Raw genomic sequence first — 19,478 nt, 5'->3', positions numbered from 1 at the left:
GGTAATCAATTTTTAAGTTTTGAAATATAAGTTAGGTTCATGTTTATTAAACATTCAAATCACTAATATGTACATCTTGAAAAATTATCATTTATTCACTATTTGTTTTTATTTATAATTTAAACTGTTTATAAGTATTGATACTTTATCGAAGTAGCTAATATTTATTTCATCTTACTAAAATACGAGTCGTCTAACATTATAATGTTAATTAAGTGATGACAAAACGAACTGTATAGATCAAGCTTGGGATAACTCGACCTATTTAAACATTCGATTAAAGTGGCTGAGTCTGTAGATTGACTTGTTCAATTTGATGATTTACGCCCCGTTTGGTAATGATTTTTCATCTCAAAAAATTAATTTTTTAATCGTTATTTCACTATTTCAGTCGTCATTTTTTACTTCTTCACTCACATGTGGCCCCCACTTTTCTCTCTAAAGGTCAAAAAATCAGTTTTTAAAATCACTATCAAACGGACCCTTAAAATAGGGCGATATTGAACGTTGACGCAAGCATAACAATCTAGATTTATCTAGTTATTTTGACACACTAATTAGATTTCAGAAAAATCGTAACTTTTTTTCCCTTTTTAATAATTTGTCATCAAATTTAAGTAGACAGAAATGATAAAGTATAAAAATAGAAACTCTTTTTATTTTTATTTTTGGAAAAATGAAAAACAAGGATGGTGACAATCAATTTTTTCATCTTTTAACAATTCCATTTTTCCAAAGAAAAAGCGGAAAATAAGACGGTCAAACAAAAAAGTCGTAAACAAGCCTCCTTTTACGCTTGCATATATCTTAAATCCCAACCGTTAATCTCCCTCAACCTCATATCCGACGGTCCATACTCTACTTACACCTCACATTCCCTACACCTCTATCTCACCATATCAGAACCCCATTTCCCCAGTTCAGAAGCTGCCATATGATTGTCACACTTCCTTGGCTCATTTTCGCAGCTCCCACTCATCTACACGTACACAAATCTGTATCTATAGAAATTGACATAATTAAAAGAGATTTTGTAGTGCACCTAGGGTTTGGTTCTGACAATAATAACGAGAGGCATCTTTAAATCGTCATGTATTTACCCACCTACTGCTCTTCATCATCGATACTAAGAGCTTGTAGAATCCGCACCGCTTCCACCTTATCTGCTTCTGCACCTTCATTTTCATCTGTTGTCGCTTCTAGAACCTCAGCGAAGCAGGATTCGGTTCGTTTTTCTTCTCTCTCGAGCGTGAGTTTTCGATCGCGGAGCTTCTCGTCGTCGCTTCGATCATCTGCTCTTCGGTGGAGTCACGGTGTTGACTGGCGATCGCCCGTCAGTCTTAGAGCGCAGATCAGAACCGCATCCCCTGTCCTCGAACGCTTAGAGCGCAAGATCGCTACCATGGGTATAATTTGCTTCGTTTTCTAATTGAAATATGATTTATTAATGATTGCATCGTGATCTGTTTTCTTTTGTGCTATCTGAGTTGGTTTGAGTTTGATTTTTTTCCCCCTTTTTGAGTGAATGTAGATTTATTGTTCATCTAATATGTTTTTTTTGGTTCGTGTGTGACTGCTATGTACTTGTCAGTGCTCATTGACTGTTGTGATATTTTGATTCACTGTTCTTTTGTTTATCTGGCAACGTTTTAAAATCATAGTTCAACCAGTGGTCTTCATTTGAATATTTTGGGGAACGAATTCTTGACTTCAATTCAAGTAACCTATGTTGGTGGACCGGTGGTGCTTGTGCTTGCATTCTAGAGCAGATGAGCATTGCTTCCCTACCTGCACACACTCAAGCATACATACCTGATCTGTTGGCTTCCCGTTATAGTCCAAATTATGGAGCTGATGAAATTCTTGTGCAAATTGGTTTTCCGACTATTACCTACCTCCGGGGGTGATAATGAAGACATTTCTTTTGTTTGTGAAGTTTTAGTTATGAACTATTTCCTTTTATTGTGTCAAACATTCTAGTGGAAGATAATGAGTTGCTCTCTTTTGGGGTCTGGTCATCGTAAATCATAATTCTCCCATTACAATGGACTGGCAAAGTTGATATTATTTTTCTTATTTTTAAATTTCAAATGAAAAAGCTGCATGTATTTATATATCTGAAAAAAATTGATGAGTTAAGAATGCATGAAGAGATACGCTTGGCTTCAATTGATTCTCTTGATGACATATTTACATACTATTCTTCTTTGTTTCGATTTTGTATCTTCACTAGGGAAATGATACAATTTTCATATTAATGGAGATTAAGAATCAGAGGCTGACCACTACACTCTTCTGTTTCCGCCGTATATTCTGTTATTTCTGTCTCATTTTTAAAATTTTTTTTGGTTTGTCTTCTATTATTTTGTTTATCACATAATGAATTTTATTGAATGGTGTTGTGCTCATCTATGTGAAAGAATTAGAAGCTTTTCAATTGCTATTTGATGTTAATATTTGTTCAGTCCAATTTTGCCAGTCCTGACTGGGAGCATTTTGATTATTGAAGTTGCTCCCAGCCTCCCCTACCTCTATTGAAATGATACTCCCAATAATTATGTAATCACGGTTATCTTTCATTGCTTTACTGTGGTTTATGATTTAATGAATTTTTCCAATTCAAGCAGCTTCTGAAAATCCTTTCAAGGGAATTTTTACTGCTCTTCCCAAGCCCGGAGGAGGCGAGTTTGGAAAGTTTTACAGCCTTCCTGCTTTGAATGAACCTAGAATTGGTATGTGACTAATTTTTGCACCACTTGATTTCTACTATCCTTTTTTCATTTATGTTTCATCTCCTCTTCTAATTGATATCATGTGTTTTTGGCGTTGCTGGAGACATTTTAGGCCATTCATGAGATATCTAGATAATTGTTATCATATTGAGTCTTGATGTTTAGGTTTATTATACTTCAGAATGAATCTTACATTCCTTATCTGTGATACCCATTCTTGCAGACAAGCTTCCATATTCAATCAGGATACTTTTGGAATCCGCTATACGAAATTGTGACAACTTCCAAGTTACCAAGGAAGATGTTCAAAAGATCATCGATTGGGAAAATACTGCCCCCAAGCAAGTTGAAATTCCCTTTAAGCCAGCCCGTGTTTTGTTACAGGTGAGAGGGTACCTTGGTGTTAAACTGATAGTTATAGAATATATTCCTATCAGCTTCCCGTAAAGCTTTTACTTTTCTGTAATAGGATTTTACTGGAGTTCCGGCTGTGGTTGACCTCGCTTCTATGCGGGATGCAATGAAGAACCTTGACAGTGACCCTGACAAGATCAATCCCTTGGTACACTACTTTACCTCTGCAAAATAGTTTCCATGCAATGTGTTTTTGGTAGTAGCAAAAACTATTGCTTATAATATGTGGAGCAAAATAGTAGCGATAGTATATAAGGTCATAGTGCATTATTTTTTGACTGGAATAGCCAATGTTGTGTGGAAGAATTTCTTGATGTAATTGTGTAATAAGAAAGAAGAAAAGTTAAGACTATGTTCAAGTATTTCCTTGAATTTTTCATGTTAAAACATGGATAATCTATTTTTACCTGTCATACTTTATTGGGTATCCTGATAAACCATCCTTCCAATAATGTTTTTCTAATGTTGCCTAACGTGCATTGTACAATACTTCTCTGTCCAGGTTCCTGTAGACCTTGTCATCGACCACTCTGTCCAGGTTGATGTTGCCAGATCAGAAAATGCTGTGCAGGCTAACATGGACCTTGAATTCAAGAGAAACAAAGAGAGATTTGCTTTTCTTAAATGGGGATCCACTGCCTTCCGTAATATGCTTGTTGTTCCACCTGGTTCTGGTATTGTCCATCAGGTACAGCTTTGGCACCTTGATAGACAATGTTTCTCAGGTTCCAAACGTTTTCAATTTTTTTTAGCAGCCTGATATTGCTGGTGGAGATACTTGGTCGTGTAAACAAACTTAGAAGTGTCACCTTTCGATATGTTTATAGATATACATGTTTGATATTGATGAAATTGCTTTATTTTTCAGGTGAATCTGGAATATCTTGGACGAGTTGTTTTCAATACTGATGGTGTTCTATACCCTGATAGTGTTGTCGGTACTGATTCTCATACAACCATGATTGATGGACTTGGTGTTGCTGGATGGGGGGTTGGAGGAATTGAAGCAGAAGCAACAATGCTTGGCCAGGTATCCTTGCCGTCTTTACTTAATGAATTTATTCTCAAACACTGAATTTTGCATGACCATGGCAAGGTGTTGATAGGTTAGTCATTATGATAGATTTCAATTCATTGTAAAGGGGATCAATATGTATGCTATATTTATGGTTTGATTTTGAGATGGTTCATTTACTTACCGCACATGATGCCTTTCACGTTCTCTCTCTCTCTCTCTCTCTCTCTCTCTCTCTCTCTCTCTCTCTCTCTCTCTCTCTCTCTCTCTCTCTCTCTCTCTCTCTCTCTCTCTCTCTCTCTCTCTCTCTCTCTCTCTCTCTCTCTCTCTCTCTCTCTCTCTCTCTCTCTCTCTCTCTCTCTCTCTCTCTCTCTCTCTCTCTCTCTCTCTCTCTCTCTCTCTCTCTCTCTCTCTCTCTCTCTCTGTTATTAATTGCTTCTTGTTTCACATATTCACTTTGGAACTCCTATTGTAAGGATAGAAATATTAGATTACTGTTTTACATTTGTTGAATTCAAAGTGCCTTGAATTTGTTATTAATCTCTTTTCTTTATCTAATTTGGTAGCCAATGAGCATGGTTCTGCCGGGTGTCGTTGGATTTAAGTTGTCTGGGAAATTGAACGAAGGGGTTACTGCAACTGATTTGGTTTTAACAGTGACCCAAATGTTGAGAAAGCATGGTGTGGTTGGCAAGTTCGTTGAGTTTTATGGTAACTTTTCATCTTAACCGCAATGCTTGAAAGGTTTTTTAAGTTATAATTTTTCTTAATCTGTGTACATATGATCTGTGTAGGTGAAGGCATGAGCCAATTATCATTAGCAGATAGAGCAACAATTGCAAATATGTCTCCTGAGTATGGAGCTACCATGGGGTTTTTCCCGGTGGACCATGTCACTCTACAATATCTTAAATTGACTGGCAGAAGTGATGAGACAGTAAGTTGCTTTATTATTTTTAGTTATCCAGATTTTACCTGATTTACATGGAGCATCATGACCATTGTTATATCAAACTGGCTTAGGTTGCAATGATCGAGGCGTATTTACGTGCTAACAAAATGTTTGTTGATTACAATGAGGTAAGTCATTTTCACTCATTTGTCTGCTACTTTCATATGTCATGATTTTAGTCTTATCAGAAAACCATGAGCTTTATTGCAATGTTATTGATGATCTAGCCTGAACAAGAGAGAGCGTACTCATCTTATCTGGACTTAGATCTTACCAATGTAGAGCCCTGTATTTCAGGACCGAAAAGGTATGTTATATGCTTTATGAAGATCACTGATGTTGTGATATCCATGTTTACAAACACGGAATGACAAGTTCTTGCTGCTTTAGGCCTCATGATCGTGTTCCTTTAAAAGATATGAAGGTTGATTGGCATTCATGTCTTGACAATAAAGTTGGATTCAAGGTAAGATGAAATGTTCTTTTGATGAATCCTTGTATTCTCTTCATATGCTACTTTTAACAAACCTAATTAAATTAGAATATCTTTTCAAAAAATATTTTCTTGAAACAGCTACTTTCCTTGAGAGGCATATTGATTAGTCGAAAAGGAGAAGAGAGTGTTATTACTATTCATACAAAATGCTATCTTCAAGCTATACCTTTGACAAGAAGACTAGGTGGTGTTCTCAGTCAAAATCCTCTCTTTTCTTGGTTAAGAAATTCCCTTACATGGAAAGAACATTTTCCCCCCCCCCTTTTTCTTTGCAAAAGAAGCTGAAGTTTGGTTTATTGAAAATTCTTGTCAGTCAAAAGTTAAAGAAGGAAAATCTTTCAAGAAGATTAAAAACCCAATTGTAGCACCACCGTATGCCTCTCCTGCCGTGATCCTTTTCTGGACTATAACAGATGATTATCTTGAACTATATTTTCTGAAAGTTTTATTTAGTCAGCTCCTGTTAGATGCTTAATCATTATAGCAGTATCAATTAGCTCACACTCGTCCTTTGTTTGTGTTTCATTTCCTTTACTTAAATTTTACTTTTCAAAGTCAAACATCAATTTCAACCAGCATTTCTTAGGACCCGCAAATACTACCCACTTGCCTCCACTTTTTTCTTGAAAAGTAAAATTTAAGGGAAAAAATGGAACCCCAAACAGAGGCTTTGTTTCTTCTTCCATTTATACTTCTCCTTTATTTTGCCTTTTTTCTTTCCTCTGGAGAGAACGAGAATGAGATTAATACCCTTCCTCCTATGTTGTTTCACAGACTTATTTTTTCAATTCTGATTATGCCTCTGTAATTTATGTGATTTCTGACAAAAAAGGTGATGTGAATTGGATATGCCTCTGAGATTCCGTAAGTCTGCAGTCTATCCATCCTTCAACCCTCATCCACGTGTACTAAAAGATATGATATTCAGTGATAAGAGAAAAGGATTTTCATAGGGATTAAAATTTTTATTTTAATGCTTTTGGGTCCTGTTCAGAAAGCCAAATGTACCTGAGTGCAATAGAAACAATAAATAAGGCATTTTGGATCTGAAGCACATTTGGTCAATTTTGAATCGGAACAGAATTCCTGCACAACTACATAATACCAAAGTCATTACCAAGAAGGAAAAAATTGGGAAAATCAAATTTATTGTTTCAAGAGATGCTAGTGTACCGTGGTAAGGATAAATAGTCAGTGTTTTGCTGCTTCTAGAGTTTCGGTTCTCTCATAATTGTGTATTTGGACAATCGTACATCTTTAGTTGTCATTACCATTTCATTGGCCCAACCACTTTAGTTTTAAGGCTGACTATTTGCATCCAGTGCAGTGTGTAAATAGAAGAACACACACACACACACACACATGTGGTTGCTGGAGTTGTACACAAGTTTACTGACCTTCATTAGTTTCTTTTATTGCACAATTTTCTGTTGATTTGTGAGTTTATTTGTAACCTATCATGTGGATTCATGCAGGGATTTGCTGTTCCAAAGGAAGAACAGGAGAAAGTTGTGAAGTTTACATACCATGGGCAACCTGCAGTACTTAAGCATGGAAGTGTTGTTATAGCAGCTATTACGAGTTGCACAAACACTTCAAACCCAAGCGTGATGCTTGGAGCTGGTCTTGTTGCTAAGAAGGCATGTGAATTGGGGTTGGAGGTTAGTTTCTTCTCTCCCTATCTTCTATTCAATGCTACATGCTATTCTTTGTATTTATGTATCTCCAGCTATACTGAGATATGATTTACCACTTGATTTACACTGAGTGCAAGATCATGCCAAGATCTCAGCTTTCTCACGCGATTATGATGATCATTGCGTAGGTTAAACCATGGGTTAAAACAAGTCTTGCCCCAGGTTCCGGGGTGGTCACAAAATATTTGCTCCAGAGGTGATGATTAGGATTGATGGAAATTTTTGTCTACGATCATTTTCTCCCCTTCCCCTAGGGGAACTACTTGATTCTAGTTGCTGATTTTATTATCTGATCTCTTGCAGCGGCCTGCAAAGTTACTTGAACCAACAAGGATTCAACATTGTTGGCTATGGTTGCACAACATGTATTGGAAATTCTGGAGATCTTGATGAATCAGTTGCTTCTGCAGTTGCAGACAACGGTACTATTGCTTGCATATAATGCTTCCTATTTAGTGAACAATTTTTTTATGCTTACATATAATGCTTGTCGAAAAATTTGATTGTGTGATGCATTTTGATGGTTATTTACCGTCTGCCTTTACTCTTCACGCCAATCTCCATCTCGCCCTAGGAAACTTTGAATAATCATTTGGCGTAATTCCATTTTACAATATTCAATCATCATTCTTTAGTTTAGTTCATGTACTTGACTAGAAGAATTTCAATTCATGAAAGCAGTTCTTCTCGTGGGTATAATGGGGGTAATAGGGGGCAAAAGAATTTTTCTGTCTACACATTTACATTATTTGCCAGCAACCCAGAACACCCAAATTCCCCCAGCCATGCAGGTTCAACAATTTTTTGGACAATAAAGTTGTTGTGATGCGTCAATGTCTATAATGCATTTTTATGCTTTGTCAAACTTTTACATGAATTTATTTTACCTTCTGATATGGTGCCATTCTTATCTCTGTAACATGGTTCGACGATGTTTTAAAATATGTTTTACAGAATAAAAATATGAACTTTTAGAAATAGTTTGAATGGTAAACATAAACTTAAATATTATGACTATTTGCTTTTGAAATAGTTATAATAAATATTCAACTCTGGTAAAAGGAGCTTTCAATAATTTTTATTATTTCGCGAGAGTTGTCTAAATTCTTATATTTCTGAATATCCTGGTGTTTTTCCTCCACATTTTTGAAAACAAAACTTCTGAAGGTCAAGGGCTGTGGTGAAACGGTGCCATGCCTTGTGTGAATAACTTCACCAAGTTTATTGATAATTTTGGTTGAAAGTGGAACTTAAAGCTATTTTGGCTAGTTAAATATGGATCTTTTTATGTAATGTCAATTTTTTGGACTTTCTTATCTTTGGATTTTTATTTATGTACATTTTCCTTTCCAGACCTTGTTGCTGCTGCTGTGCTCTCTGGAAATCGAAACTTTGAAGGCCGTGTTCATCCGCTGACAAGAGCTAACTATCTTGCTTCACCTCCATTGGTTGTGGCCTATGCACTTGCTGGCACGGTATGTGATTTAAGTTTTGACAGGTCACCTTTCATTTTTCACTCAATGAACTTCATGTAAGATAAAAATGATGTCAACATTTATTCTTTAAGGGGGAAGGTTTATGGATTGTAACTGGAAATATAGTACTAGTGGATTCTGATATGCACTGGTTCTCTGAGTCAGCAATTAATTTGTAGTCTATCAAGTGATCAATCAATATATTAGAGGAAAGGCAGCACTCTACCTGCATGGGAATGGGGAGCATTACTTTAAATTAAAAATCTTCTGGCTAGTTGGTTTTTGGCAGCCCTTTCAAGTGTTAATTGTCATTATTTTGGGAAATGATGTATGTGTTGATCTAGCTTACGGGAGGATGGGATGGGATACTAAAACTTTTCAGTGAATACTTTATTCGTCAACATAAAGTATTACTTAAATTGAAAATCTTTTGGTTAGGGTGGATCAACCTTTCACGGGACGGGTTACTAACACTTCTCGTTGAATACTTGATGTTGTCAATTTATCTTTGAATTGTTAGTTAATTCGGGTGTTCAGGTCTAATCTGTGCTGAGGGTTCTGTGGTTTACTTTTTTGAGGATGAGAGTGGAGAGGAGGGAGGGAGCCAATGAAATTTTACTCTCAATTTTAAATTCATCCTAGCAAGGAGGGACTGTGCATAATTGCAAGTCTAGTATTCTTAGGTTGACATTGACTTTATGTCTGTCTGCTACTGTGCTTTCTAGGTTGACATTGACTTTGAGAAAGAGCCGATTGGAACTGGCAAAGATGGAAAAAGTGTTTACTTCAAGGATATCTGGCCTACCAGTGCAGAAATAGCAGAGGTAGTTGGGAGTTTCCTTGTCTAATCTTTAACTAAGCTATTTTCATATTTGTATCATGCAAAATTCAAAGTAAAAAAAATAATGGTTGTGTAGGCCGTTCAATCTAGTGTGCTTCCTGATATGTTCAAGAGCACGTATGAAGCTATTACAAAGGGCAATCCATTCTGGAATCAATTATCAGTACCTTCATCTAGTCTTTATTTATGGGATCCAAGCTCAACGTACATCCATAAGCCTCCATATTTCAGTGGCATGACAATGGACCCACCTGGTGCTCGTGGAGTGAAGGATGCTTATTGCTTGCTGTTGTTTGGGGATAGTATCACTACAGATCATATCTCTCCTGCTGGTAGCATCCACAAGGATAGTCCAGCTGCAAAATACTTGATGGAGCGTGGGGTTGATAGGAAGGATTTTAATTCTTATGGTAGCCGTCGTGGCAACGATGAGGTGATGGCTAGAGGTACATTTGCCAATATCCGGATAGTAAATAAACTATTAAATGGAGAAGTGGGCCCAAAAACCGTTCACATTCCAACAGGGGAGAAACTATATGTGTATGATGCAGCAATGGTACGTTTCGGTCCTTTAGCATGCAACACCCACCCACCCTGCCAGTTGGACATGCGAACACATGCACATAAATAGTAGTTTATCTTATATAAGAAACTGACACCTTTGCTGCTCATATTACTTCTTCTTCGCTGTCATTTATTGTATATTGTACTTAAATTATATTATTTTTCCCAGAGATACAAGTCAGCCGGGCAGGATACCATTGTTATTGCTGGAGCAGAGTATGGAAGTGGTAGTTCTCGTGACTGGGCTGCCAAGGGACCAATGCTACAGGTTAGTGGTATTCTGTAAAATTTTGTACTTTTATGTGCAGTTGCTTTGTATTATGCGACCAATGTTTGTTTCTTTTCTGTTTGCTATTCCACATTATTACATCAGGGTGTAAAAGCAGTTATTGCCAAAAGTTTTGAGAGAATTCATCGCAGTAACTTGGTCGGGATGGGCATAATTCCACTTTGCTTCAAGCCTGGTGAAGATGCAGACACGCTAGGTTTGACTGGTCATGAGCGTTACACTATAAACCTTCCAGCAAAAGTAACTGATATAAAGCCGGGACAGGATATTACTGTGACGACAGATAATGGAAAATCCTTCACTTGTACCGTCCGCTTTGACACAGAGGTACATGTCACGTTCCTTGTTTCATCTTTAGGTCTCCTTGTCATTTGTGTTTCATGGACATTTTCAATCAGAAATAATTTCAGGCCAACACATTTTCTGGTACAGTCTTTGATGCAATTTGTCAATTTTAATTCAGCTTCCATTGGAATGATTTCTGTTTGTATGGAAAATCCCAGTCAACCGTGGTTGCTTAGAGTTATCAACTGGCCTCAACGTTTTTGACAGATTTAACTGATGGTCCAACAATTATTTTCTGTTAACTCCCAAAATCAATGATTGAATAAGCTGTGAACTTGAACAAATCATTTTCTGGTACAGTCTTTGATGCAATTTGTCAATTTTAATTCAGCTTCCATTGGAATGATTTCTGTTTGTATGGAAAATCCCAGTCAACCGTGGTTGCTTAGAGTTATCAACTGGCCTCAACGTTTTTGACAGATTTAACTGATGGTCCAACAATTATTTTCTGTTAACTCCCAAAATCAATGATTGAATAAGCTGTGAACTTGAACAAATGCATGATCAAATATTTTTTACGATGAATTAATTATTTTTAGACAGACTAGGGAATAAGGAATGTAAAAACGTACAAGGCATGGTCGAATCTTCTGCTAGTTGCTTACAATGTTATTTCAATTGGTTCTGCACAGGTTGAACTGGCATACTTTGATCATGGAGGCATCCTTCAGTACGTCATTCGGAATCTAACAAAACAGTGAATTCTCTGAAGAAATAATTTGGCTTGTTGTGGGCCAATTTCGTCACCTTGCAAGTGTTTGTTGGGTTGTTTACGTGGTGATAATTTGCTTTCTTGACATTGAGCCGGTGTGATTAAACGCTTACATAGCTGCTTTTCCGCTTCCATACATGTTTTCAATAAGAGCGGGGGATTGTATGTTCTTTTTTCCCATTTAGTCAGTATTGGGGGTAAAAGTGTCTTGATGTGTACTCGCTCTTCACTCGGACAGCTAGGAATAATGTTAGTCTACTGAAAATGCAGTTTGATTCTTCATTATAATATTGCTGTTTATTCGAGTGAACCTATAGCATAGAGTCGAGATACTCTGCAACGACTGTCAACAATTGACTCGTCTGTATATGAGTGGACTTACTCTTGCTATAGCCAAGACGAGAGAGATTCTGCAATGGACGCATCTGAAAATTTTATCTTGTTTCAATGATTGGCCAAAAAATATTCACTTTTCAACTTCAACATCTAAGATCGTTTCATTCTTAGTTCCTCCTTTCCTCGTCCATAAATCGGTCCGTAAACCTAATATTTGGTTGTAATTTTTCTAGTTGTGATGATGATCATGATTAATGTTTTGACTAGTACATCCTTGTAATCTTACAATGTTCAAATATATGCCCCCTTCAACGCAAGAACCAATGCTTTTTCTCTTGTATCTGTCATTACCCATTACCCCTCTCCACGTCGTCGTCGTCGTCTTGCATTCTTCGCTCTATATATATTTTTCAGCAAGTATTGTTCATTGACATGTGTAACATTAAATGATAAATTTACTTGTGTTATGAAATTTATTTAATTGGATCAATCATATGTTGTCATCTAAACTGGTGCCTAGCACCAATGATGATGAATAACATTACTCGTGAATAAGATCAGTTCTCAAAGTCGAACCCAAGCCTTTTCACCTTCGAGATAAAAGCTGGTCAGTCTTTTCCCTCTTAACATTGTTTTAAAAAGCTATGCAGGCTTACCCCTTCGAGGTGTGTATCACACGAGGCTTTCATTTATTCCTTGAGGTTAACACCTTTAGTGTCATTTCAAAATGGGAAAATTGCAATCGAGGTGTCAAACATTTCGCTTATTAGCAGGCTTTGTTCAAACCTCTCATTTGTGCTAATCACGATACCAAATCTTTCAAGAAATCCAACTTAACGGAAACTGTTAGTTCATTTGTTAGTTGACCAAAAGTCAATGATTTAACCAAATTTTGACTAATTTTAAAAGGTTAAAATGGTAAATTTATATTTTCTAGAATAAAACAATTAAAATAAAAAATCCACTTCATCTTCTCCACTCACCCCACACATACCTACCCCAACCAAACCCTAAAAGAAAAAACTAGAACCCACCCACTTCCCGGTCACCGCCACCCGCCACACCGCCACCATCCTTCTGATTACAGAAGCTCTTGAAAAGGGGGAAAATAGAAAAAAACACCATTGAAATTTTTGACAGTCTTGAAACTCTTCGGTTCTAAACCTATTTTCACTACCTTCTAGCTGAATTGCCCAAACCTTTAACTGGTTTTGGAATCAAGAGTCAATATTCTCTGATTTTATGTCCATTTTCCCCACATTCTCTAATTGAATCACCAAAATCTCATGTTGATTTCGGAATTAAGATTCAAAATCTCACGCTGATTTCGGTTAGATGTACCCACAATAATTTTCATCCCAATCGAACCTTCACGTCACCACCACCATCTAACTGCCACCTTCGCCATCGCCTTTCCTCACCATCAACACCTTCATTCAATATTACTACAACTTCCACCACAACAATGGAAAACTCTCAAAAACAAATCTGATTTCAAAATTAGTTCTGAAATTCAGATAAAAAACACAAATATGACAACTTGTAACTGAGAAAAAAAAACAGAGTAAATCATAGAAAGAAATTGAAAATAAAGTTCTTTAATCACAATTTAGGGTGTTTGATTTGGAGGAGTTGTTGAGAGCTTCAGCCAAGGTATTGGTGAAGGGAAGACGATGGTGGCAGTTGGCCTAGGTGGCGACGGTGGTTGGTGGCCTGGATGGCCATGGCAATCGGCGACCTGGGTGCGGTGGCGATGATTTTGAGCCAAAGAAGAAATGGTTTGGGTGAGTAGGTGGACTGGGATTCGATCGAAAAATTGCCTTAAAAGTTGCCCAAAAATTTTGAAAATCTGCCCAGATTTTCAGATTTTTTGGGCGACTTTTAAGGCAATTTTTCGGCAACTTTCGACCATCAAAACTATCGAATTTTGATACCATTGGAAAGCCCACAATGTCCTCTTCAATTACCATCCAAAATTTTCTCATAACTCTAAAGGATTCGATCGGAATAAACCCACAAAATCAACATCTTGAAAAGGCGAAAATCTGGACAAAGTTCATGATGCTGACTTTGTGGGTTTATTCCGACCGAATCCTTTGGAGTTATCGGGAAATTTTGGGTGGTAATTGAAGAGGACATTGTGGGCTTTCCAATGGTATCAAAATTAGATAGTTTTGATAGTCGAAAGTTGTCGAAAAATTGCCTTAAAAGTCGCCCAATTATTTGAAGAGACGAGTGGTGAATGAGTAATTATATGAAAAGATGAGTGAGCATTCAGTAATATGTGAAAGATGAGTGAGCAAGTAGTAATCAAGTGTAAAGTTCAGTGATTATTGGTTAAATTTATTCGTAGGTGGACTGTTTGTTTTTATCATTTTTTATTATTTATTTTTTTAATTTATACAAAAAAATGTAAATTTGCCCATTTACTCTGTAACACATTAGTCAACATTTGGTCAGACCATGGACTTATGGAAAACTAAAGTTTCAAATTAACGGAAACCATCTATTTTGACTTCAAGTAAGAATTTTTGAAAGGTTTGGTACTGTGAGTGACACAAATGAAAGGTTTGGATAAAGTCTGTTAATAAGTGAAAGATTTAGTACCTTGACTGCAATTCTCCCTTTCAGAATTAGAAAATGCATCAAATTAATGAGACTAATGTTGTGCGCCACAAAGCTAAGCCTTGGGCCTGTTAAGTTTTGCACTCAATTGTTTTATTTTTTTTATTTTTTACACAGCAAGAGACAGGAAAGATAATCGAATATGAGAGAATTTATATTTGATTGGAACGATGACATGGAAATCAAATATGTTGATAATTCTCTTAAAGATCATGCTAATAGCGTTAATTTTACTTGAACACTCATTGTCAACTTGATATTTGTACGAAATTTCAAGTCTCTTTTTAATACACTAATTAAAAGTTGAACCCAATTTTGAGGGTCCCCACCGTCCCACACCTAAAGTTTTGTGAGGGAGGTAAATCGCGGGATGTGGTCCAGCAAGCCAGAGAACAAAAACTGCATGTACACTGTGCCTAAAAGGAGTCTAATTCCATATCTCGGGAATCGAATCCCCACACTGCGACTGCCAGCATGGCGTGAGATAATCTCACTCCCATCTTTTTAATACACTAATTAAAATGAGATCTGATAGGTGAAAAACAGTTGGATTAGGTTTGTATTAAGGACTGCATCAAAATTGGATATTTGTATTTATTTTTTAGGGTTGAAATGTGCTCTCTAATTTTACTGTACATTCAATTTATGGTTTGATACATCATCAATTTAGTGGATTAGTGGAGAATCTAATGAGGATAAATTTGAGATAAAATGTTAATTATTGATGATGTGTCAAGAATTAATCAAATAGACAGTAAAATTCGACAGCAGATCTTGATTTTATTGTTAATGAATATAATTCCACAACGAATAAATATAAAAACATAGATCAACTTATAAGGCTTTAGGCTATTCCTCTTAACAAGGTTGACTTTTTAAGATAGAACCTCAAGTTTTAACGTGATATCAAAGCCCATAAACGCTGACAAGCGATTCGATTCAATTAAAACTCAAAAAATGAACATACGGATTTCAAAATTAGTTTGCTCAAACCAGCCATCATCTTGATAAGTATGTTAAGGGATATAATCCCACAATGAGTAAGATGAAAATATAAATCAACTTATAAAATTTTGAATTACTTTTTTCAATGAGGTTAATCTTTTAAAATATAACTCCAAGTCTGAACATTTATTTCTTGATACCAATATATACAAAATTGCTTCAAAAAGATTAGGTCCGTGCTACCTATGCACAAGAAGAGCGCGTGAGAAGCAGGTCCCACAAGCACTCTTGTAATCATGCTTCGGCCGAAATATTAATTATTTAAAATTCGCAATATTATATATTTCTTTAATCATCTGAATGTTTCCCGTACATGGGCCCACCTTCCTCACGCCGCCCGTGTCGGAAATTAAGTATTGGTTCGTTGATTTAACGCGTTTTCCTATCTCGTCAAAGAGTATGTATGGTAAATCTGAGCCGTCGATTCTTTTTCCTTCAATTGTAAGTGACCCTGGTTAGAGTAGAAGTTTAACCGCGGTTAGGGCCACCGCTGTCCCCCATTTGCCTATAAATCAACCCCTCTCCTACGTTATCTTCTCGTATTTCGGTTCTTGTAAGATTTAGGGTATCAAGGTGCGTTCTTCTTCTCCTTCCTTTTTTTTCCCCTGGGTTGGATTAAATTGGCAGTCTTCAAGTTAAATCTTGGGTTCTCTTCTTGGAATTTTTCTTTTTCTTTTTGGGGCTTGATTTCATGATTTTTTTATTTTTTCAATTTATTAGTCAAATTCTTCAGTTTTCATTTCTTGTAATCATCTGCGATCGATTTCTGTCTTCTATTCTTGATGGGTTTTCGATTTTTTTAATTATTGAATATTTAAATCTTAATTGGGGACTTTGTTCTTGTTTGTAATAATCAGCGATCAACTTCTGACTTCTATTCATGATGGGTTACTTAATAATCGAAAATCTAAATCATAATAATTAGGATTTCGTTTCTTGTAATCATCTGTGAATAATTTCTCTCTTCTATTCTTGATGGGTTTTAGATTTAGTTAATTAATTGAGTAAGTAAATCTTAATTGGGATTTAAACATGATTTAGAATATGTTTATGAACAAAAGGGGTTTGGTTATGAGTTTTAACATAATTGACAGTCTGTTAATATTTGTGTTTGCTTTGATAATTCTTCTTTTTTGCTGTTTTGATCATTTAAAATAATTCGTATGAAAAATTTTATGCAGCTTTTTGTGCAGCTACACGCCTCCGATCTCGTTTTCGTCCAACAAGTTACATGGTTGAGGTAGACGTTGAAATTCCTACTACTTTCGATCCATTTTCTGAGGCCAAAGAATCAGGTGCTCCCGGTGCGAAGGAGTATGTGCATATAAGGATACAGCAGAGGAATGGAAAGAAAAGCCTAACTACTGTCCAGGGGCTGAGGAAGGAATTCAGCTACGAAAAGATCCTTAAAGACCTCAAAAAAGAGTTCTGCTGCAACGGTAATGTCGTACAGGACAAAGAGCTCGGGAAGGTGATTCAGCTTCAGGGCGATCAGCGTAGGAATGTTTCTCAGTTTCTGGTTAGTGCTGGACTTGTGAAGAAGGATCAGATCAAGATTCATGGTTTCTAAGTATTCATAAATCAAATATATCGTTTTCTATGAGTGAAGTGTGGAAATAAGAGCCTATTGTTATATATTTTCAAGAACAAATCTGGGGTTTTTCTGATATTATATACACAACCCTTTGATCATTAGATCATGTCATGGGGTATCTAGTGGATTGCAATTTTATTCCCTCTGTTATCAATGAAATTCATATCTATTTAGCTAAAAATATTTGTCGATTCGTCCCATTTCTGATCCCTTTGGTGTTTATTTTTGATCTCGGAGTGGCGCAGTCCTATATCTGCCTTTATATGTAGTAACGAACAATATTCAGCGTGTTTGTGCGATTAATGCATGTACCTTGTGGAGCTTTAAGGATCGGTCCATGGATTTTCTTTCTCAAACTGTACAAGCTTTGGATTGTTTGATAATTGTTAAACAAGGGGAAATATTATCTCCATTTTTGTTGTAGCTTGTCAAGAGACAAAAGTTAGGTGAACGAATAATATTAGATACTCCAATTGCCTTGGTCGGAAGATACGATTGGATCGTCTCTTTTTTTAAAGAGAGCTAATGTTGGAAAAAGAGAGTTGTTTGATTTACATTATTTCTTCATTAAAATGAAAAATATGATCGTCATTTATCACATCAAGTCATTAAATTTAAATTTTTATATTTTATGTGGGGTTCGTAACGATTATATTTTTTGTTCTTATTCTTTAAAAAATGAGAAAGAAACGGGACAAAATGTTGGTTGCCGAAAAGTTAGGCGATTAGTGTAGTAACATTTATTTGAGTTATTGATTATTTGCAAATAATCATGTAACATCCTTGGTTATCATGCTGAAGATTCCTACACGAAACTAGTAGTGAATTGTGGGACCAAAGAATCATAACAATGGTTATTTCATCATGATTGCCCCCATAAACTTTAAAGGCTTTGATTTGGTATTTTATCAAATTGGGTGATTAGCGCAAAACGTTCGTACATTTTTATTTTTTGACATTTTTATTCATACTTTCACTTTTATTGGGGAAAGTATCGTTTTTATCAAATTTCTCGTGTAAAATGATAAATGTACCTTCTATTTAAATAAAATAATGATGAAAATGTCAAAATAAAATGTACGGACATTTTGCACAATAATAATGAAAGGTATGAACGTTTTGTTCTAATTATTCTTTTAATAATTTACTTGGACCCATTTACACTTCTTAAAAAAGTTTGAGAGTATAATTACAATTTATTCTTTAACTTTTCTTTTCTTTTCTATTTTATTTTTTATTTAAATAGGGTGTATAGTTGTCATTTTATACGAGAAATTTGATGAAAATGATGATTTCCACAATAAAAGATGAAGGTAAGGGTAAAAGTGTCAAAAAAGTGAAAGGTATGAATGTTTTGCATAATAACATTGAAAAGTAATGACGTTTTGTGTTAATTTCCATTTATCAAATCAATCTAATATAGTAGTCTAACCAGCCAAATTATCTTTCATCATTTGGTCGTGGATACAAAATCTTTGTAATAATAATTTTGTTTGATTAAAGAAAGAATAAGAAAATATTGTTTTTAAAATAGAAAAATAATTTTTGAAAGAGCTTCCTATTTCGAAAATGTTTTAAGATGATGCTATTGGATCAACTTTCTCTAAGGGTGCATTTGATTATAAGTATGAAATTTGGATGGAAAGAAACTAAATTTTAAGTAATTCAATTGCTTAGAATATATTTGTATGGAAATTGTCAATTAAATGTGTTTAATTGATTTATTTTTCAACCTAGAAAATATTATATTTGTCCATTTTTTATTGGTGGGTTAATGAGAGAGAGTGGATAAATTAGAGAGAGAAAGAGAGAGTGTTTGATTGATATAGAAAGTATCACCTAAAAAAGAAAATATTTTTCTTATTTTCAGGAAAATAAAAACCTACTTCTTCAAGGAAATTATTTTCCTTAAAAACAAGAAAAATTAAATATATTTTCAAAAGTTGAAAAATATTTTTAATAAAAAATAGTAATCAAATACTAAAAAAGTAGTAATTTGGGTGGAAAACTGATATTTTTTATGAAAAATAAATGCAATCAAACACACCCAAATTCATTCACTGGGAGCTTTCCCAAGACTCATTCTTCTTAGGAAACTGTTGGGAAATACACCGATTATGTGCATATTATATTCATAAAAACATACCGTTTATTTGCGTGAAATCGAAACTTAATTTCGACTTACCAAAATAAAATTTGAGAAACAAAACAAAAATAGTTATCGAATCCGAATGCATGAATATGGATTCATCTTTTTCAATTCTTGAACGAAAGCAAATTATTCTTTCGAATCAAACCTTGCAGAATAAATATGTAAATAATGTTAATCAGTTTCTGAGATCCAATATATTTTTTCGTTATTGAAGAAGGAATCACCAACCCTAGT

General features: G+C 35.4%; 2 protein-coding genes across 2 annotated transcripts; both read left to right on the top strand.

Annotated features, from left to right (window-relative positions):
- The first annotated feature begins 970 nt into the window (after positions 1-970).
- On the top strand, positions 971-12,009 carry LOC111395672 (aconitate hydratase, cytoplasmic). Its single transcript, XM_023021775.1, has 20 exons — positions 971-1,406; positions 2,628-2,732; positions 2,956-3,116; positions 3,202-3,294; positions 3,649-3,834; positions 4,015-4,176; positions 4,728-4,872; positions 4,956-5,098; positions 5,185-5,241; positions 5,341-5,420; positions 5,504-5,579; positions 7,085-7,270; positions 7,435-7,502; positions 7,610-7,728; positions 8,660-8,781; positions 9,507-9,605; positions 9,699-10,178; positions 10,356-10,454; positions 10,560-10,802; positions 11,453-12,009. The coding sequence occupies exons 1-20, from the start codon at positions 1,091-1,093 to the stop codon at positions 11,519-11,521; spliced, it is 3,009 nt and encodes a 1,002-aa protein (XP_022877543.1). The 5' UTR covers positions 971-1,090; the 3' UTR covers positions 11,522-12,009.
- A 3,917-nt stretch (positions 12,010-15,926) lies between these two features.
- LOC111395671 (protein translation factor SUI1 homolog) lies at positions 15,927-17,285 on the top strand. The gene is made up of 2 exons (XM_023021774.1): positions 15,927-16,071; positions 16,680-17,285. Exon 2 carries the CDS (start codon positions 16,730-16,732, stop codon positions 17,066-17,068), a length of 339 nt encoding a protein of 112 aa, XP_022877542.1. The 5' UTR covers positions 15,927-16,071; positions 16,680-16,729; the 3' UTR covers positions 17,069-17,285.
- Positions 17,286-19,478: the final 2,193 nt, after the last annotated feature.

Source organism: Olea europaea, chromosome 6, assembly GCF_002742605.1.
Source record: "Olea europaea var. sylvestris chromosome 6, O_europaea_v1, whole genome shotgun sequence".
Classification (NCBI taxonomy): Eukaryota; Viridiplantae; Streptophyta; class Magnoliopsida; order Lamiales; family Oleaceae; genus Olea; species Olea europaea.
Note: the sequence above shows the minus strand (reverse complement) of the source record. Positions and strands in the feature narration are given on the sequence as shown.

Excerpts from the sequence above, each read along its gene's own strand:
- LOC111395672 (XM_023021775.1), top strand. The coding sequence starts at position 1,091 with ATGTATTTACCCACCTACTGCTCTTCATCATCGATACTAAGAGCTTGT. Across the intron at positions 3,295-3,648 it reads CTGACAAGATCAATCCCTTG|GTTCCTGTAGACCTTGTCAT; the intron begins GTACACTACTTT and ends TTCTCTGTCCAG. Across the intron at positions 4,177-4,727 it reads AAGCAACAATGCTTGGCCAG|CCAATGAGCATGGTTCTGCC; the intron begins GTATCCTTGCCG and ends CTAATTTGGTAG.
- LOC111395671 (XM_023021774.1), top strand. The coding sequence starts at position 16,730 with ATGGTTGAGGTAGACGTTGAAATTCCTACTACTTTCGATCCATTTTCT.